At 49.5% G+C, this 21,315-nt stretch overlaps 1 protein-coding gene across 2 annotated transcripts in view; it reads right to left on the bottom strand.

The window, feature by feature from the left end:
• Window positions 1-3,543: 3,543 nt before the first annotated feature.
• Window positions 3,544-21,315, bottom strand: part of Ptgs1 (prostaglandin-endoperoxide synthase 1) — a 23,840-nt gene continuing 6,068 nt past the window's right edge. For both annotated transcript variants that reach the window (XM_050126816.1, XM_050126817.1), the window contains exons 3-11: window positions 17,787-17,903; window positions 17,314-17,454; window positions 16,994-17,137; window positions 15,372-15,553; window positions 15,203-15,286; window positions 12,482-12,728; window positions 10,075-10,361; window positions 5,596-5,743; window positions 3,544-4,809 (exon numbers count right to left, since the gene is read on the bottom strand). In XM_050126816.1, the coding sequence (XP_049982773.1) occupies window positions 4,454-4,809; window positions 5,596-5,743; window positions 10,075-10,361; window positions 12,482-12,728; window positions 15,203-15,286; window positions 15,372-15,553; window positions 16,994-17,137; window positions 17,314-17,454; window positions 17,787-17,903 (1,706 nt within the window). In that variant the 3' untranslated portion in view covers window positions 3,544-4,453. The remainder of the gene's footprint in view (window positions 4,810-5,595; window positions 5,744-10,074; window positions 10,362-12,481; window positions 12,729-15,202; window positions 15,287-15,371; window positions 15,554-16,993; window positions 17,138-17,313; window positions 17,455-17,786; window positions 17,904-21,315) is intronic.

The following is a 21,315-nucleotide window of genomic DNA, read 5'->3' as shown; positions in this document are numbered from 1 at the left end:
TGTTGTTTGTAAAGACTGCCCTGAATGAAAGCAAAAGAGTAGTCCTCCAGGGAAGCAACCCAGACAAGGTACAATGGTGTATAATACATACAGGGAAAAAAATCTTTATGTGGGCAGTTGGTCTCACACCGCTGTTGGCATTGGCTAGCCTGAAATCTAGACACAGGAAGGAGGCTCACAGAGATGGTGTTGGCAAGCCATGAAGCAAGCATATTTTTGTTGTTGTTGGTTTTTCAGAAACAGGTTTTTGTTAAAAAAAAAAAAAAAAAAACTTTACAACTGACTAGAACAAGCCCACCTACACCACCAAGAGCAATCCTTGCTAAAATCAGCTGGTTCTAGATACAAGCTGCATCTAGAGACTGTCTTCACAGTGGTCCCTGCAGCCCAGCCCCCATCAACCCAAAACCCCAGGAGGGGTGCCAGCGTGCCTCCTTTCACTTTGACCTCTTGTTTAAACCAACATGTTTGGTTTGAGGAAACTTTTATCCAGGCCAGAGCAACGGCTCAGGCTCCAAGCATAACTACTTGAACTCAGTGTCTGGTGAGCTGTCGTGATGAGAGGAGACAACCGACTCCACCAGCTGTGGATGCACACTGGTGCACACAATAAATTAGTGTGAATTGCTTCAAATGTATGCAGAGCTGAACACTAAGCAGGTCAAGGCAGTCGCACCCCAGAGAGCAATCCCCTTGCAGGCCACCCCATCACAGCCTAACCTAGCTGCCTCTATCTCTTCGTTGGAGTGTAGCTACAAAGTCTTTCTGATCCATTCTTTTGCCCAACCCACCAGAGACTGTTTCCAAAGCAGTGGTCTGGTTGTGCCTCCCAGAGTACAGGCCCATGCTGGCTCTTCTCCACCTCACAGCCGTCACAGTTTGGTTGTAGGCAACAGACATCAACATTGATACAAATAAAAGATAAAATCTGCTGAAACAAGCCACACTGTGGAGGGAAAAGCTGAAGCAGTTTTTTGAGATGAGATCTCTCTACATAGCCCTTGCTGTCCTGGAACTCCTTGTAGACCAGGCTGGCCTAGACCTCTGAGGCCCGCCTGCCTCTGCCTCCCCAGGGCTGGGATTAAAGGCTGTGCCCCCACCACACTCAGTTTAAAAGCTGGAGTTTTGAGATTAGGAAATGCAACTGCACTGGTTCTTCAAAGCAGGAGCCAACAATCTGGGAACTTAGCTTTAGCTTCAGGGATGAGTCAGCCACCATCTCAGTCTCAATGGAACACACTCCTGGGGCGTGTGTGTTCAGGTGTCTGGCTGCCTGGCATGGATCATATCCCTGCCTTTGGCCAGAATACACTCCTGATATAATTGTATTTATTTATTTATTTATTATGTATACAATATTCTGTCTGTGTGTATGCGTGCAGGCCAGAAGAGGGCACCAGACCTCATTCCAGATGGTTGTGAGCCACCATGTGGTTGCCGGGAATTGAACTCAAGACCTTTGGAAGAGCAGACAATGCTCTTAACCACTGAGCCATCTCTCCAGCCCACCTGATATAATTGTTAAAACTGGTTTTAAAGCATGCATGTAGCACACTCGGGAGGCAGAAGCAGGTCTATGAGTTCAAGGCCAGTCTAATCTACATAGTTAGTTCCAGGCCATCCAGGGCTACATTATGAAGCCCTGGTTGGGGGCGGGGGTGTTAATAAGAAAAGGACAGACATGGCATGCCGATGCGGATGGAGGAGCTCTCACAGGGCCCAAATAAAGAAATACGCTGAGAGAGAGAATCAGTCTTCCTCAGGAATGAGCCTATAAATGACTATCCAATAGCAAATGGTCACCTCTAAAAGTGTGTGTGTGTGTGTGTGTGTGTAAAACACTAAATTGACTTAGGTTTTATCTATAGATTTATTCATATATATGTAACAATAATAGCTAAAGAGGCATGAATTTGAGGGGAGTGAGCATATATGACAATGGAGGGTTGGAAAGAAGAAAGGGAGGGGAAAATGAAGTGATTACAGTTTAATTAAGTTTTTTAAAGACTGACATTAGAAAGGACCAGAAATGGGCAAATAACCAGGTATTGAAAGGGGAAATCAGATACTGGGTAAGCAAGAACAAGACAGCAGTGCTTGCTGGTCATGTCTGGCACCCAAAGGATCCATATGTTAGAAAGCATTGGGAAGTGGGGTGGCAGTGATTAAATTCTTGATGTGCAGCAGGCCCAGGAAGAAATGCTGAGAGTGGCCCCCAACTAGACAACTAGGAAGAGGCTTTCTGAAGGATAGGACCCAGCCCCAAAGACCTCCAGCCGAACCCTAGTCCCTCTCTTTCCATGGCCACAGTTCTGGAAGTATGCTAGGTCCAAAGAGTGGAGCACAAAGGCTTTTCCTGACCTTCACTGTCATAGAATCTACGCGGTAAGGTAAAAAAAAGAACCAGGATAAGACTAGAGAGAAAAGGTGCCAACAGCCAGATCTCCACTATGGTACCTGTTGTCTATTCCCTCTCCGTTGAAATATGAGCTCTGAAGAACTGGCCCCTCACAGTCATGGACCCATCAAAGTACCATGTGCACGGTCAGCACTGGCCATGAGCAAGCAGCCCTCACAGCACATAAAGTGGAAGCCACCTTCCCACCAAACCTGAGCCTCTCATGTTGACCAGAGGCCAGAGCCAAACAGGAGGGAGACGAACTGGCTTCCAAGCCTGGTTCTGGGTCCTATGGGACTGGCATGTCACTTGGCCATTCTGCAGTTCTGAGGTTATACCACCTACTCCGCACTGTCCCGATGATAACAAATGAGAATCAGGTGTGAAAAGTTGGCCCAGAGTAGTGTGCTCTTCTTCCCAGGTTCCATGGTCTCGCCTGTCTCTTCCATAAGAGGATGCCATTTTAGTCAGCTAACAAGAACTACATGGACATCTCCAGAGCTTGAGAGTTAATATTCTAGGTGAATGGACTGGCAAATGCCGATTTGGGCCCAAAGATAGAGGTGAAGCATAAAGGAAAAGGCAGGCATGATAGGACAGACTCCAGGGTCAGCCTTGGAAAGTCTCATGCCACGCCTCATGCACACCTGGCCTGTGGGTAGGACTGTGTCTCATGCACACCTGGTCTGTGGGTAGGGCACGTCTCAGGCACAGCTGGCCTGTGGGTAGGGCCGTGTCTCATGCACACCTGGCCTGTGGGTAGGACTGTGTCTCGTGCACACCTGGCCTGAGGGTAGGACTGTGTCTCATGCACACCTGGTCTGTGGGTAGGGCACGTCTCAGGCACAGCTGGCCTGTGGGTAGGGCCGTGTCTCATGCACACCTGGCCTGTGGGTAGGACTGTGTCTCATGCACACCTGGTCTGTGGGTAGGACTGCGTCTCATGCACACCTGGCCTGTGGGTAGGACTGTGTCTCGTGCACACCTGGCCTGAGGGTAGAGCCGCGTCTCAGGTACACCTGGCCTGTGGGTAGGACTGTGTCTCATGCACACCTGGTCTGTGGGTAGGGCCGCGTGAGGGTAGGGGGAAAGCCTCATCAGGATTTTCTTGCAAATGTGACTTAAAGAGATACATAACAGGCAACTTTGGAAAGATAATTTTATTAGTTTCATGAACAACAGCTGCCACAGACCTGGATGGGGACAGAGCTGTGGTGGACTCCCACCTGTCCCTTCCACACCTCTGGAAAGGGTCTAAATGTGGCTCCTAAGAACATCTTACTTGCCCTTCAGCATAGAAACGGAAGTGGGCAAGGCAGTCCTTGCTGGATACTGGGGCCTTTTGTTCTGTGTCCATCCTACTGAACAGGAGAATTAACCAGTCCACATTCTAGACATTCAAATCTGGACTGGTCTGGCCCATGTTATGGATCATTGGCCAGGAACATGACCTCCTGAGTTACCAATCAGATAGTCAACATTCTGGAGGGGACCCAGATTCTAGGAAGAAAATTAAGAAACCTTTCACCTTTCAAGGGATTTTGTTAGGAGCTCTACATCCTAAAGTTATTTGTTTGCTTGTTTGTTTTTGTTTGTTTGTTTGAAGACAGAGCCTCACTGTGTAACCGTGGCTGGCCTAGAACTCACTATGTAAACCAGACTGGCCTCAAACTCACAAAGATTCAACTGCCTCTGCCTCTCAAGTGCTGGGATTAAGGTGTGTGAAACCACACCATGCCCTATAATATAAAGTTTTAAGTGTATATTCCAAATCAACAAGAAATCTAACCTTCTGGGTTGTCAACAAGGAGCCAAGTTCTGGGAAACCAGTTAAAAACTACTCCTATAGTTTTTAAGTGTTAACAAAGAATTCAGCATCCCAGAATGGCAAAATCACAATATTCTAGACAAGGGTGAGATCCAAAGTTCTAATTGTCAGCTCTCTCAGTGCTGTGCCGAGCCAGGAAACAAACTCTGAAGTCCATCTACCTCACCTCAGCATCCTAGAAGGACAAGCACAAAGCTCTTCCTTCCAGAAGGCTGCCTCCATGCCCCTCACAGCTCTGAGGACGGTCTCTTGACAGCAGGCCCATTGTCTCCGGGTGACTCTGGCACACTGAAGGAAACATAGGGGCAGGTCTTGGTGTTGAGGCAGATCAGTTTCTTCAGTGAGGCTGTGTTGACAAGGTTGAAGCCCACATCACCACCGAATGTGCTGGGCTTCCAGTACTCTGGAGAACAAATGGGATTCCCTAGGAGACCCTTGAGGGAAAACGGAGCCCCAATCTCTATCATGCTTTCCCCAAAGATGGAGTTGGGCTGGCACTTTTCCAAAAGCAATCCCGGGTAGAACTCTAAGGCATCGATGTCACCGTACAGCTCCTCCAACTCAGCCGCCATCTCCTTCTCTCCTGCAGAACAAGAACTTACCATCAGAGTCACAGTTTTGTTAAGATCAACCTGGGGATGGAAACTTCTAGATTCAGTTTTTCTCTAGGGACAACAGAGAGCCCAGGAGAACAATTTCGTCCACTGGGAAAACGTCCTAAAATGTGGCTCTGCGGGCATCAGCGAATAATTAGGAAAGAAAGAGGAGACGGGCACTTTGACTCGGACTATGTGGTGACAAAGGGTCTAGAGGCCTAGATCAGTCCCCAAACAGTTCATGACCTCCAACTCATTCCATTCTCTGGACTTAATTCTTGGGCCATCACAACATGGAGAAAACAGCCTGTATTGATTCCCTCAAGGAAGATTTCAAGGCCTTAACTCTGCCCAAGCTCTCTAGACAGGACAAACCCACACCTTCAGCACCCACGATCCTAGTTCAGTGCCAACCTCCCTTCACCACATGGCATCTCCCAAGACAAGCCCCCCCCGCTCTGGTCACATCTATAGCTGTCCTCCCAGAGGAGACCTACCTTCTTTGCCTCTGTGCCTTTGTTTCCCCCCTTGCCAAATCTGAAGTTCTTCTCTTTCTATTTCCAACCTGGAAAGTTCCTATTTATCCCTCAAACCCACCAGGAAGGTCATCGTCTCCCCATGTAGGGTGCTGCTACATCTCTGCCTTCCCTCACAATGTCCAGTGTAGTGCTGTCCATCTGCCCGCCCCAGTCTCTGTCCTTGTGATCTCACTCACTTCCTTGGCATGTCTCAAGGATAGAGACTGTGTCCAGGAAGCAGTGGCTGCCACCTACCTGTGAGCTCCTGGAAGGAGGTGTAGGGCTTCATACCAAACCTCTTCCGGTATTCATTGAAGGGCTGTAGGCGCATCTCTCGGGACTCCTTGATGACATCCATGGCCACATGAAGAACGTGGTGGTTAAAGTTCCTACCCCCACCAATCTGCCAAGAGATCAGCACAGCTGTCAGTCTAGGAACCAGGCCAGACTATCCTGTGTAAGGTCCTAAAAGGAGAACTCCAGGTCTTTCTGAACCAGGACAGAGAGTGGGGTATAGCCCAGTGGTCATGACACTGTGGTTTGGCTCTATCTCTGCCTGCTCCCCCAGCACTGGTATGCAGCACTCCACTCTCTAGTGACTGGAGATCTTTGGAGTCACTCCAAGAGGTAGTGTCGCTTTTGTTGAAAGAAAAAAAAAAGTCTAGATGAAAAAGAAGGACTCTGGATCCCCAGGACTTGTGGTCCGGCCTGCTTAGCACACTTGGAAAGCTCCAGGCCAAGTAAGAGATCCTGTCTGAAAAGTCAAGTGAACAGTTCCTGAGGAGTGACACCCACAGCTGACTTCTGCCACACACACACACACACACACACATGACCCCACAAAAAGTCATAACAGTTACAGGGCACCAGTTTAAAGGAAGCTCTACTTCTGAGATCTGTTTTGATTGAACAAGTATAACTGAGCCGGAAAGAAAAACAGTTGAATTGAAATCACACAACTCAGAGCAAAGCAAACTTGGAACAGCGAGCAGAAAGTGGTTCCAATCCCAGCTCTGGCCATGCCAAGCTGTGTGGCTGGGATCGTGCCCCCACCCAAAGATGCACCATTTAACTGCAGCACCCACAAATGTGACCTTAGCCAAAAATGTAATAGTCTCACCTTGCTGGTGGCTTGGCTTCACACACTTTCCATCACCCACAGGCAACTACAATCTGATAATATTTAATGGAAAATTCCAGAAATAAACAATTCCTAAGTTTTAAATCGCATGCTATTCTGAGTAGCGTGATGAAATCTAATGAGGAGTCTCTTGATCCTGCCCAGAATATGAATCATGCCTTCATTCAGCATGTCTGTACTGCACAAGACCCCTGGCTTGTCAATCATCTGGCATCTGTCAGTCATCAGGTCAACTGTCACGATATCAAAGTGCTATGCACAGGTAACCCCTACACAGTAAACTAAGCATCATAACCTGTGTCGTTCATCTCACCCCATGTCCTCACACAGACACAATATCAGCTCACATTATCCTGAGGGGCGAGTACTGCACACCACTGAGAGAGAAAAATCACACTATATACTTTTATTACAGAAAATTATTATGCATATATTCAATGTTTCTATTATTACTATGTCTCTTATTGTACCTAATTTGTAAGTTAAACTTTACCACCATAGTTCATATGTAAGGAAAAAAGTATGTATGTGTTTCAGTACTCTACCATTTCAGACATCCATTTGGGAAGAAGTCTTAGATGCATTCCCTATGAATAGGAGAACTATATCGCCTTCACTGGTATAGACGAAATAAAGTCATGCTTTGTTGTAATGGGAGCGGCAGGGCTGCGTCCCCAGCACCCCGGCCGCCTGGCTAGCTTATGCCCAAAATAACAACACACAAACTGTATTCATTTAAACACTGCTTGGCCCATTTCTATCTAGCCTCTTCTAGGCTAATTCTCACATATTAATTTAGCCCATTTCTTATCATCTATGTAGCACCGCTAGGTGCGCTTACCGGGAAGATTCTAGCTTATGTCCATCCTGGGTCGGAGCTTCATCGCGTATGCCCAGGAGAGCGAAGCAGGGCCTCTGCTCCAGAGAGCAGAGGTGTCGAGTCTGAGCTCACTTCCTCTTCCTCCCAGCATTCTGTTCTGTTTACTCCACCCACCTATGTTCTAAGCTATGAGGCCAAGCAGTTTGTTTATTACTTAACCAATGAAACCAACAGATTGATATATGACACTCCCACATCACTTCCCCCTTTTCTGTTTAAACAAAAAGGAAAGGCTTTAACTTTAACATAGCAAAATTACATATAACAAAACAGTTATCAAGTAGAATTATATTCTTTATTTAGCCAATGACCTTCCTCCATCAATGCTTGATTAGGGGAGATTCTAATCCAAGAAGTGATGCCTTGTTTGTTTGTTTCGAAACAGGGCCTCATGTAACCCTCGCTGACCTAGAACTAGCCCAGGAGCTGAAATGACCTGGTGGTCCTACTTCCACCTCCAGAGTGCTGGAATTACAGTGCACCTCTGTGCCCAGCCCAGAGACACAGAGAGGACACCATGTGACAAGAGGAAGAGGCAGACAGTTGACTGACACTTCTTCTACAAGTCAAGAACTAACCAAGGACTGTGGGGGTCCAGTGAGAAAGGCTAAGAACAGATTCCTCTCTAGAGCCCTCAGAGAGTGGCCACGTTGCCACACCCCAGTGAAGGATATGTCTCTATTATCTTAAGCCATCCACTTTGAAGCATTTTGTTGGGAAACCCTGGCATGCAAACACAAGGACAGATTATGCTTGGGTTTCATCATATGCAAACATGGGGAGTGTGGAAACATCCACCTGATATATTGTAGTAAAATAAAGGGTTGTCACAACGCCGGTCACATGCAAACATCACACAGTGGCCATCGTGATATTCATTGGAGAAAGGCCTGCTTTATCCTGCCTCTGCTTCTTTTTAATACCCTAAGAGTCAACAGCTGCTATCTTCTCCCAGTTTCAAAACCCAGACCTTCCACACACTTAGCAGTCACACAGCCCCACACAAAGGCTTCTGTCCATCTCATACCTGTGCCCCCACAGAGAGCAGAGGGTACTCAGGGGGCAGCAAATGCTAATTGCAGTCAAATTACCAGGAGGAAATGTAAACCCACTAAGTGTTACAGCTTCCTGTGGGGTAGGGGACAGTGAAGACAGAGAAGCAAAAGACTCAAGACAGGTGAAGAATGAGGAGCTTCCAGCTGTAGGGAAGGAGTGATTTCAGAGGGGCTGACTAAGAATCCCAAGAGAATGCATTCGTCTGCCAGGGCCATGACAGTGGTGTCTCAATTAACTGAAGCTTAGTCTCCGTGTGAAGTCTAGTGTGTCTGACGCTTGGTCCCTTCTGAAGCCAGCCTCTTCAGTTTATAGATAGCCACTGCCTCCCTGTGTCTGCACGTGGCTGTCCTTCTGGACAAGTCTGTTTTAATCTCCTTATCTTAAAACGATCCTGGTCACATTGGATTAGTGCCCACCCCAATTTCCTAGTTCGTCTTAAATGTCTCTTTAAAGACAGTATTTCTGAATGTTATTCTGAGGTCTTGAGGTTTAGGATCATGGCATATTAATTTGGGGTAAGACACAATTCAGCTGATAGGAAATACAGAACTCAAAAGGCATTTCATACAGGCACAGTCATGTATATTACCAGATCCCAACAGGGCCATCATGTCCCTCAGATTCCAAGCCCTCAAGCCTTTGCACATGCTGTCCTCTCCATCTGGAACACAATCATCCCTGTCACCATCACCACCCCTCTCCAGGGGAAATCCCTGCCTGTCTTTACCAACTCTACTTTGCCATCGCCCTAACACCCAACTCTGGGTTACAGAGTTGACAGAGTACCATGGCTTTCTAAAATATGGTCCTCAACATCTTATCATTCTGAGGACATTAGCAGGCACCTGTCATGGTGCTAGCTCGAATGATGTTAGCTGTCATTGGACTGTCTTCCTTTTATGGTGTACGTGCCAAAGGACAGGGTCCAAGAACCATGTCAGTCTTGTTTATCACCACATCCCAAGCATCTGTGTAGTGTCTGTGCTGTGGTCTCAACCTGAAACATATTCCATAGGTTTGTATTTTAAATACTTGCTCCCCAAATGGTGACACAATTGGGAACACTGTGGAGCCTTTAGAAGGTGTGGCCAAGCTGAAGAAAACGGGTCACTATAAGCCAGACTTTAAAGGCTACAGCTCAGAGCCTGGTTCCCATCTCATTACTTCCTGGTCTGCTGTGACATGAACACCTCTGCCTTGAACTGCTGCTGCCACTGACAGGGTCACTCTGCCATGGCTTCCTCATTGTGCCACTGCCAAAATAACCCTTCTTCCCTTGAGGTTTTTTGGTAAGGTATTTGAGACATAATAATATGAAAGTGACTAATGAACCCTGGTACTGTCACCTGAATGAGAGAATTCCTAAAGAGATATTTATGACCACCTGTAGAAGTGACACTATGAGCTGGGTGTTGGTGTCACACACCTTTAATCCCAGCACTCAGGAGGCAGAGGCAGGCAGATCTCTGTGAGTTCGAGGCCAGCCTGGTATACAGAGTGAGTTCCAGAATAATCAGGGTGGTTATGCAGAGGAAACCCTGTCTCAAAAAAAAAAAAAAATTAAGTAACACTATGCTCATCCCACAGATGAGAAAACTGCATTTTGGATCAAGTCTGTTGGCTCCCAGAGCCCACCCTCTGTTTCTCTGAATCTTACCCGGCCAGCCCTCTGGCGGGAGAAGGCGTCCACCAGTGCCTCGACACCATAATCCACCAGCATGGAGGTGTTAAACAGAAACTGTTCGTAGCTGTACTCTTGCGAGCCCACTTTGAAGGAGTCGGGCATGAGTGGGTGCCAGTGATAGAGATGGTTGAACTCCACGGCGATGCGGTTTTGGTACTGGAACTGGGCTCGGAACAGCAGCTCCGGATCAAACTTGAGCTGCAGGAAGTAGCCACTCAAGTGTTGCACATACTCCTCAATGATAATTTTGATGGTTTCCCCTGTGTGAGGAAGATGGGGAACGGGGTCAGCAGAGCTTCATGTGTGGGAAACCTGGAAGCTCATGAAAAGAGTTTGTTTTTACCCCACCCCACCCCACCCCCTCACCCCCACTCCCACCCCCACTGTTGCTGACGCTCATTCATTCCCCTGGTCACTTCTGCTTTCTGTCCTTCTCAAGGGATGTGAAAACACTATCTCAGATTTGACTGGACTCCCCAGACAAGGGCATTGCTGCTCCAGAAGGAGGCGCTGGGCACAGTAAGGGAGAAATCCAGGGGCTAGAGGTAGATGAAAAGAGGTGAAGAACACTGGCTGCTCTTCTAGGGGACCCAGGTTCAACTCCCAACACCGACATGGTAGCTCACAACCATCTGTAACCCCAGCTTCAAGAGATCTGATGTCCTCTTCTGACCGCCTCATGTACCAGGCATGCGTATGGTACACAGATATACATGAAGTCAAAATCAAATCACCAAAATACATGGAATAATTATTTTAAAAAAAAACTGTCTTCCCAGCCCTGATATAACCTCTCTCCTACAGACTGTGACAAGGGTCTGGAGAAGTCATGGTGGCACAAGCCCCTAAACTAAAACCCAGCACTTAAGGAGCCAAATCAGGAGAGTTGCAAAGTTGGTGTCCAAATGACCTTCATAAAAAAAAATTGTCTCTAAAAAGGAAAAAGCTGAGAAACCCTGAAAGATATAAAAATAGAGTGCTGTGTTAGTGAGGAGTGTCATTTCATGCAAACCCTTAGTGAGGGCACAGGCTTCAGAGACACCACCTGACAGCTACTACAGAGAAAGCTGCACTGCTGGGAACGCAGCCTTGGGCATTCGACTAAACATACTACAGTTCTCATGTGTCGTCATGTGCATTACAGTCTCATGGACAGAGATTTCCTTGACCCCTTGGGAACCAGTTATTCACAATGGAAACAGCCGAGAAAGAAGTAAGCTGGACACACCCAGACAACAGGATAATCAGCCAGCAGATAGTTACAGGAAATTGGTGTCTGGCCCAGGCCAGCACACGAGCTGGCTTTTTAGTAAAATGACCTGGAGCTGGAGGATTTAGTTAGCAGCCATGGCTTCACATGCCTCCAGCTTCTTCATATGTGAGCATCTGAGCTCGGCTCACCCTTCTTACCTGCAAACTGTGGGCTCTATAAATTCCCACGTGATTCCCTTGTGACCATGTGTCAGGCTATGGGAAGAGTAGACAACAGGCAAAGTTTATGCTGTTGGCATGGGACAGGCAATTTCAACCATGTGAACACAGGTTAGCCACAGCCCTGACTTTGATCACAGTTTCTTCACCAGCCGCCGTGCTGGGCAACCTCTAACCAGAGACCTGGCCTCTTTGGTAAAGGCCTGTGAGATACAGACTTCAAAAGAAAGCTCAGCTGGTCCACCCTCAGAGTACTCTCATCCCCAGTGCCTGACTCTTCCTGAAGCCAGTGAATTCGCCACTGTAATTGGGACCAGCCATGCCCAGTAACACCCAGAGATGGGTGACTCACGCAGAGTAGGCAGGACAGAGGTGACAGGGTCCAAGCTCCCAGGCAGGAAGCCATCTGACATTTTAGGTTATGGACCCACCCCTGTAGTGGACACAAAAATATCTGTCCCTGAGTCACCAAGCATCTCCCAAACTCCACAAAAGCTGATAGACTGAGAGAGGGGAGGTTGGGAAGTTCCTGAGGGTGGGGTAAACTGGCGTTTGATCCTGGTGTGCTGAGAATCTTAGTGTCAAACTGGGTGGTAGCCCAAGCGGGGAACTGGGTACAGCACAGGGGGGAAAAACTGGGATTCGAGGTAACCAAACAAATATGCCCAGAAAATTCTGACTAAGTGTCATAGCAAATCCTTCCAGCAACACATTCAGGATCTGAAGCTGCAGCCTGGAGGCCCCGACTGAGCTCTCAGACACCAGCAACCGTCCCTCTCACCAATGTGACCACACTGACTGTCTTTTTCTGCTTTTCACTGTTAATTTGTTTTACTTTTATTTGGGTTACTGAGTATGGGTGGCCAAATCTGACTTGGGGCTCAGGCTATGAATTCCCCAGTTCAGTAACTCTAGAGTCCAAACGTCTCAGCTCCTCAGGCATGCTCACCTATAAGGATGAGGCGAGTGGTCTGGAAGAGCTGCTCATCATCCCAGGTTGGGTGCTCCTCCTTCAGCAGGTCGCACACGCGGTTGTGCTCACGCAGCCAGATCGTGGACATGACCATCAGCCCTGGGAGTAACCCAAACACCTCCTGGCCCACGGCCATCTGCTTCTCGGGCGGGACACCCGGTGGGTAGCGCATCAACACGGACGTCTGTTCCACCGACGGTGGGTACACCTCTCCGTCCTGCACCTGTGGGATGGGGCCGCCTGGCAACCTAGGGCCGGGCAGAGCAGCCGCAGCTGACTCCAGCCCTCCTCCAAGATCCCTCTCCACATCCGGGGCCCTGTGTTCCAGCTCTACTTCCTCAACCCTGACCCACCTGCCTGGTTCTCCCTAAGTACCTGCCCTAGGCCAACTCTTGCTCTTAGACATCTTTCTAGGTACACAGCAGTCTGCGCACCCACTTACAACACAAAACAACAACAACAAAAACTTCAGCTCTAGCATCACAGGCTAGCTATGTGAGCTTGCAACTCTGCCAGCCACCCTTCGCTCTCAGCAGAGGTCAGAAACCTACATACTACAGACGCCTGCTCCCTCCTTTAACCCAGTCGTTCCTTCGCACCCTTGGATCTTCCTGCCTCCACGATTCTCATAGCTAAACCCTACGGAGAGCTGACTCTGGCCCCGTCTTGGCTTCTGCAGTTCTGCTGCTACAACTCCAACTTCTCCTCAAGGCCCCCCAACTGTAGCAGCTGGTTGGTGGCAGTTATACAATAGTAACTAGGTAGGTGGTCTCTTCTTCATCCATTCATGAAATATACACACTGCCAAGCTATATGCAAAGTACTATTCTCAGCTATGAAGATGCCCCAGTGAATTTTCATTCCATTCGTTCAGATTTCCATAATCGAATATAGTCGCCACTAACCCATGGCCCCTGACACTCCAAATTTGACTATTTTGTTTCATTTAGATTTTACTTGACTTTTCTTTTAAATTTTTCTTTTTTAAGATTTATTTTTGTATGTGTATTTGTATGCCTCATGTGTGGGGATGCCCACAAAGTCCAGAAGAAGGCATCAATCCCTTAGAGCTGGAGTCACCGACAGTTCTGAGCCTCTGTGGGTCCTAGGAAGCAAGCCCAGATCCTGTGGCAGAGTGGCTGTTAACTGCTGAGCCATTTCTCCAGTCCCGTAATTTTACATTTTAAAGTGGATGTTTCAGCTATTGGGTATATGAATCTACTTATTGAATTATAATTTTTATGAAATCTAGAGAGAGATCAGCTACCTCCAATGAAAACCTTTTTAACTTTTATTACATTTATTTATTTATGTGTTCACGAGGCAAGAGCACAGTGGTGCCGAAGTGAACCTGCTTAGGTCAGACAACAACTTGTAGGAACAAGTTCTCTCCTTTCTCCACATGGGTCACAGGGATCAAACACTGGCTGTCAGGTTTGGTGTCAAATGCCTTTACCTGCTGAGTCATCTTATCAGCCCAAGTAGAGTATATTATTAAAATCCATCTTATCTGTTTTTCATTTTTAATGTGGCCACTAGGAAATTTGAATTACATATGAGGTTCACACTACTGTTTGACAGCTCTGGTTACCCAAGCAATCTTGCTACAGCCGATACCACAGTCAGTATTTATGTGTGTGACCCCTGATGGACTGTGGGTCCCCATACCCTAACATTCATGTATGTGACCCCTGATGGACTGTGGTTCCCCATACCCTGACATTCATGTGTGTGACCCCTGATGGACTGTGGTCCCCATACCCTAACATTCATGTATGTGACCCCTGATGGACTGTGGTTCCCCATACCCCAGCATTCATGTGTGTGACCCCTGATGGACTGTGGTCCCCATGCCCTGACATTCATATGTGTGACCCCTGATGGACTGTGGTCCCCATACCCTGGCATTCATGTGTGTGACCCCTGATGGACTGTGGTCCCCATACCCTGGCATTCATGTGTGACCCCTGATGGATTGTGGGCCCCCATACCCTGGCATTCATGTGTGTGACCCCTGATAGACTGTGGGCCCTCATACCCTGACATTCATGTACATGACCCCTGATGGACTGTGTGGTCCCCCCATACCCTGACATTCATGTGTGTGACCCCCTACTGACTGTGGGCCCCCATACCCTGACATTCATGTACATGACCCCTGATGGACTGTGGTTTCTTGATGACTGGGCCTATAGCTAAGACGGACACTGCTCATCACCTGCACAAGTCCCATCATGATGCCCATTCCACAAAGTAAGTCAGCAAAATGAGTGAAAGCTTCTCTGGGAGACTATGGAAGGTCATGGGAGGCCAAGGGAGGCCATGGGGAGTCATTAGAGGCATGGGAGGCCATAGGAGCCATGGAAAGCCTTGGGGGAGGGGAGTATTGGAAGCCATTGGGAGCCATGGAAAGCCATAGGGGGATATGGGAAGCCATTGGGAAACCATGAGAGACTGTGGGAGGCTACAGGGGGATATGGGAATCCATTGGGGGCAAGGAAGGCCATGGGGATTGTGGAAGGCTATGGGAGGCCGTGGGGAGGCCATGGGAGGCCATACCTGTTCTTTATTTGCTTTTTGCCCTGTTAGCTTCTCCCAGCCTTTGATCTCTGTCCCACTCCCCGACCGACCCAGCCATCTTTGTAAGAGAAAATGAGGGAAGCCCTTCCCACTGTCCCATCCCCAAGACAACACTACCTGGTACTTGAGTTTCCCATCCTTGAAGAGACGCAGGTGATACTGCCGTTCCAAATTATCTCCATAAATGTGGCCAAGGTCTATCTGAGGACGGAGAAAGGTTCACTCAGATCACCTAGATTCTGGTCATAGCCTGCGAGTGTCATTGAGGTCCCGCCTGCACACTCACCCCGTGGCCCAAGGCCTTGGTAAAGCCAGGACCCATCTTCCCAGAGGTCTTGAAGAACTGGTGAGTGAAGTGTTGTGCAAAAAAGGCAAACAAGATGTTGGTCCCCTGAGGGGCTGGAATGAACTTCCTTCTCAGCAGCAGTCGCTGGGCCAGGAGCTGAACATCTGGCAACTGCTTCTTCCCTGGTTAGGGGGGTGGAAAAGAACAGTAGACGCCTAGGTCCCACTTGTCTGCCTGCCCTGGGGATCACTGAGCTCCCAGAAGTCCCCAGGCAAACTATCCCAAGCAGGAAGGCCAGAGCATCCTCCTAGGACCTGTCCTCTCTCCCCACAGGTAGCCTGTAACCTGCTCTACTGAAAGACCTTGACGTATTTGCCAAGGAAATGAGTGACATTTGGAATTTGTTTTAAAATTTCCTACCAAGAGCCAGGTATGGTGGTGGACGTCAGCACTGGGGAGGCTAAGGCAAAGCATCTTCGATTAAAGGCCTGCATGGGGTATGCAGGGAGACTATCTTGAAATCATACAGGGGTCCAGGCGGATGGCTCAGCAGATAAAAATGCCTGCCACAGAAGCCTAACCACCTGAGTTCACGCCCCCAAGCTCCTAATCATCAGTCACACGTGGTGTTAAAGGTCCTCATGCTGTTGGCTCTATCTCCAGAGAGAGAAGCATCTGCAGAAGGGATCTTGGCATTTCTGTGAAAACCAAAGGGAGGTGCCTCCTGCTGGCAGCCAGGAGTCCTGGGTCTGCCTGGCTTTGCTCTATGTCTTTGGCCAAGTAGCTCTCCCTGAGCCTCAGTTCCCCTGGCTGAGCCATGTGAGAAGGAGGGACTGGACCTGGATGAATTGGGCTACTGTCTAACTTGACTGCTGAGGCATCACTGAGACCACAGAGCTATGGAAGGGGATGGCAGTCAGAAGGATGGGGTTGGACATAGGGAGGGACTTCATTGTTAGGGCTCACGAGGTGGGAGTAGGAAGGAAGGAGGTGGAGGCAGAGTTCACACACCATCTCAGGAGACTTCTTTCCAGCCAGGCTTCTTGTTTTCTCTCTGTTCTTGTCCTCCCCAAGATCTTAGCATATAGACTCCACCTTCACTTAAGTCATCTGAGTTTTTTAAGGCAGCTTAGATCTTGGGGTCCCCCTCCCTGCCACTTGTACTTTATTTTTGGTTCTGAAAAACTTCTTCCTGGAATTGATTGCTGAACCTGGGGAGGCTGGGTGGAGAGGAAGTGAAGGGATGGACAGTTGGCCTGATGTGACCATTTCCTGGTGGCCTTTTCTGGCCTCAGTTTCCCTACCTGCACAGTGGGTGTGATGAACGGGCTGTTCCCTCCCTTCTGCAGAAATGGAAGGCCAGTGGCAGATCCTCTTTTCCTAGTATCTAGAAGCTCACGCAGATTGGTTGGGAGGGGGAGGCTCATCTGGGAGAATCTGCCTCTGACTTTCCTTGTCACCCTAGACAAGGACCTTAGCTGCCTTCTCTGCCCCCTTCCTTGGTCCTAAACATGTCAACTGTCTTGCCTTGATCCACCCATCTATGGAATCAATAACGGCTCTTCTGCCTGCTTTGGCCTGAAGAGGAGAACTCAGGTCGGCTCCCGACTGCTGCCCCTTACCTTTGGTCCCCATGGGTGTGGGGCAGTCTTTGGGTACGGAGGGCAGAACTCGAGTGTAGTAGCTCACATTGGAGAAGGACTCCCAGCTGATATAGTCATGTGCTAAGTTGTAGGTCGGAGGGCTGGGGATAAGGTTGGACCGTACTGCAGATCAAAAACAATAGTGACAAGGCTATTCCCCTCCCACTCCACTTCCCTGCCTCCTCCCATGCAGGGCCTTGGGAGTTTCTCCACCCACTGTTTTTATCAGATGCCAAGAATCCCACGAACTGGGGTGATTCCTTGTTCCCCAGATTAGAGGGACCCAGCCTCATACCCACCTGTGAGTATCAGTCGCATGAGTGTTTCCCTGATGAAGGAGGCATTCACAAACTCCCAGAACCAACGCCCATGTGTCAGCAGGAAGTGGGTGAATGAGGGGCTGGGCCGCAGGAAATTTCGCAGCCAGGTCCAGAGCTCAGCTGCAGGGACAGTGGGGGTCACTGAGTCCATCCTTTCTGATAAGACCAGAGCTACCCATGGAGAGAGGATAGGGACCAAACAGGAATCTATAGGCAGCACCCTTAGGAGTGATACACACGAAAGAGCCAGGACCCAAAATGAGGACAGGGGACAGGAAGCATGGAGAACTACCACAGAGTGGATGAACCAAGAAAAGAGACCCATGGAAGCCATGTTTGAGCAGGGTCAAAGCCAAACAGGCAAAGGAAGCCGTGGCCAGAAAGTAAGGCAGGTGTAGGGTAGAGAGGAAGATCCAGAGAAGCAGGAGAGAGGGGCCTGAGGCCTAGCTCACGGATGGTGCAGTTGGGGCCCGAGTAGCCCGTCTGAGTACAGTCACACTGGTATCGGTCGAGGCCGAAGCGGACACAGACACCCTGGTTCTGACACGGATAGTAACAACAGGGATTGACTGTGGATGAGAAACAAGAATTAGGGATACCCTCAAGTAGCCCCTGACCCCACCCAATCCCTGAGTGTGGAGAAAGGGCACAGAGACAACTCTGTCCCAAATGACATCTGGACTCTCTCTGACCAACCCCACTCCAGCACCAAAGACATAAACCCCCATCCCCTGCCCTGGACCTCCAGACTAGCCCATGCTCAGGGCGCAGGGGAAAGGCCCCCTCCCTCCCAGTTGCCAGGGGGTCAGGGGAAGAGTGCAGGCCCAAGCAGTTGATACCGAGCCTGGGAAGTTGGGAAGCTGCTGATAAGACAACATACTGTGAGCTTCTGAGAGCTCACTTCCTGCCCCATCAGAGCCAAGTGACAAGGGTATGTGTGGGGGCTTCAGAAAGGAGACAAGAGTGTGGGAGGGCTCCTCCCAGATGAGCCTCCCCCTCCCCACCAATCTGCGTGAGCTTCTAGATACTAGGAAAAGAGGATCTGCCACTGGCCTTCCATTTCTGCAGAAGGGAGGGAACAGCCCGTTCATCACACCCACTGTGCAGGTAGGGAAACTGAGGCCAGAAAAGGCCACCAGGAAATGGTCACATCAGGCCAACTGTCCATCCCTTCACTTCCTCTCCACCCAGCCTCCCCAGGTTCAGCAATCAATTCCAGGAAGAAGTTTTTCAGAACCAAAAATAAAGTACAAGTGGCAGGGAGGGGGACCCCAAGATCTAAGCTGCCTTAAAAAACTCAGATGACTTAAGTGAAGGTGGAGTCTATATGCTAAGATCTTGGGGAGGACAAGAACAGAGAGAACACAAGAAGCCTGGCTGGAAAGAAGTCTCCTGAGATGGTGTGTGAACTCTGCCTCCACCTCCTTCCTTCCTACTCCCACCTCGTGAACACTGAAGTCCCTCCCTATGTCCAACCCCATCCTTCTGACTGCCATCCCCTTCCATAGCTCTGTGGTCTCAGTGATGCCTCAGCAGTCAAGTTAGACAGTCGCCCAATTCATCCAGGTCCAGTCCCTCCTTCTCACATGGCTCAGCCAGGGGAACTGAGGCTCAGGGAGAGCTATTTGGCCAAAGACATAGAGCAAAGCCAGGCAGACCCAGGACTCCTGGCTGCCAGCAGGAGGCACCTCCCTTTGGTTTTCACAGAAATGCCAAGATCCCTTCTGCAGATGCTTCTCTCTCTGGGCATAGATTGCAAGAGAAACTTTGACACCATGTGTGACTGATGATTAGCGGTCAGAGGATGGAAACAAAGTCAGAGCAGCCTGGCGTGAACGAGCCAGTCATCAAAGAGATCCACATCAGAGGACCTCCCCCCAAGCAGGGCCTAGCCCTCCAGCCTGTATCCACAGCTCACAGCTGCCTTGGTGCAGTACTCTCCCACCACCAGGAACCTCCAGGTGCCCCCAGAGCCACCATCACCATACACACACACACACACACACACACACACACACACACACACCAGCAAAACTAGTACAGGCCATGCAAATAGTTTTGCTTAAGCCCCGGTGACTTTGAAAAACCCCACAATGACATTCTTGTGATCTCTGGCAGGAGTTTGGAAGGGGAAGAGGAAGAAACAAAAAGGCCTTACCAAGCTACCACAAGCAGACCTGGTAAGCAAGACTCAGGTACTGCAGACCTGACAGGACCCCAGCTCTCCACATCCCTGGATGTCCCCAAGCTAGTCACAGCCCCCAGAAAAACCAGAGGCCTGAATCCACCTCCAGCCTGACAGGGCTGGGGCTTTTCCGATCATCATTTGCTCAAGTGCAACTCATGTGCCACGAGCAGGGTGGGGCTCTGGCATAGCGCTCTCCCACAGCTAGGATGTCTTACCACTCAGAAGAAACAGGGGACAGGCCCAGGCCTCCTCTGGGCTTCAGTTTTCGACTTCTACCTCCACAGGAGTCTCAAGAGGTCCTGAAGCTCAAAGGGGCTGAGCAACCCCCCTCCTGCCATCACCCTTACCTAGGCTATACTTCTCACATCTCCCAGCGCTCCCCAAAGAAGCCTGCTCTGCCTCCTGCCCAAGCTTCACCAAGTCCCCACTGTTAAGTCCTCCTTGCCCTTCCTGCTGTCTCTTCTCTACCCTGAGGGAGGGGCGCACCTTCCCAGACATCTACCTCCCTACTGGGTTGGGCTCACAGCCTGGGTTTGGCCTAGTGCGGGCTGGACAACCACTGGAGACCAGAGCTTAACAAGTGTGTGTGTGAAACTAATAAAATGGCCTGATGAGCCTCGCCATTCCCTGCTGGGCAGAGACACTTTTCCTCCTGCTACAGCAGGGTTTGCTCCAACTAACCAGAGACTCCTGCAGTACCATGTCCTGCCTCAAGCCAAAAGAGGTCCCTCCCTCCCAACCAGACTGTGGCCATTTTCCCTCACTCCTCCCCACTCTCTTTCCATAAACACCAAGTTCCCCAAGGCAGGAAAAGTCCTCTTGATCAGGGACAACAAAGTGTGCAGAAAGGAGACCCGGTGCCACTTTGCCATGGCAACTGTGGCAGTCATGCTGGGAGAAACTGGGGCTGTCACTGACCAAGTCCATGACCTCACACCTCTAGGGTGTATTTGTCTTCCAGCACCCAGTAGGAAGATGGGCGAGCCTCCTATTGCGCAATGAGGAAATCGAGGATCAGAGAAGGCAAGAGGCTTACACTCAAGCCCCATCGCCTCCAGGCAGCAGAACCAAAAGGTTCATCTCCTTCCCTTTCCTTGCCCAGTTCCTCCTAGGGATGTCTGGGACTTGATTTTGGGGAGACACACGGCAGAGTCACACTGATCCATAGGCCATGGATGTTGCTGCTTCTTCAAAGTGACCTTTGCAAGTCCCAAGTGAATATGGAAGCCTAGGGTCTCTGCCTCCTGCTATGAGCAGACCGCCATTCATTCAACAGGAGGTTGTCCTCTCAGTATGACTTCATACCTGCAGGATTCCATGACAACCCGGTCCTCTGCCTAGCAGAGGGGACCACTCTACTGAGACCACCCATCTTTCTTGATGGAGTTAAGGAGGGGAGAGAATTGGGAGGGGCAGGCACCCATCTGATTTACTTCAATTGACCCACACTCAAGCACAAATCAGCCACCAAAGAAGAACGCAGAAAAGATGAACTCAGAACTGATGCTGTTCCTGGCTGTAGGGCCGTGTCTGCTTGTCTGTCTCATAAGGTAGAGTTGTCTACCCATCTGTCTCATATGCAGGTAGAGTGGGTATCTCAGAGGATGCATCCCTGACTCCCTGTCTGCCCCATACTCTAGAGGAAGCCAAGCTGTTCCTCTAGATTATTCCCCTCATTCTCCTGCCCTCAACACAACTCTGCAACTGTTGTCACTCAGTGCCTGACACTGTGCCTGCAAGACACAGAGCCCCGAAGACCAAAGCAGTCAACCCACGTCCCCACAGATAACCAC

This window comes from Alexandromys fortis, unplaced genomic scaffold, assembly GCF_014885135.2.
Source record: "Alexandromys fortis isolate MF-2015 unplaced genomic scaffold, M_Fortis_MF-2015_v1.1 scaffold_268, whole genome shotgun sequence".
Taxonomy (NCBI): Eukaryota; Metazoa; Chordata; class Mammalia; order Rodentia; family Cricetidae; genus Alexandromys; species Alexandromys fortis.
Note: the sequence above shows the minus strand (reverse complement) of the source record. Positions and strands in the feature narration are given on the sequence as shown.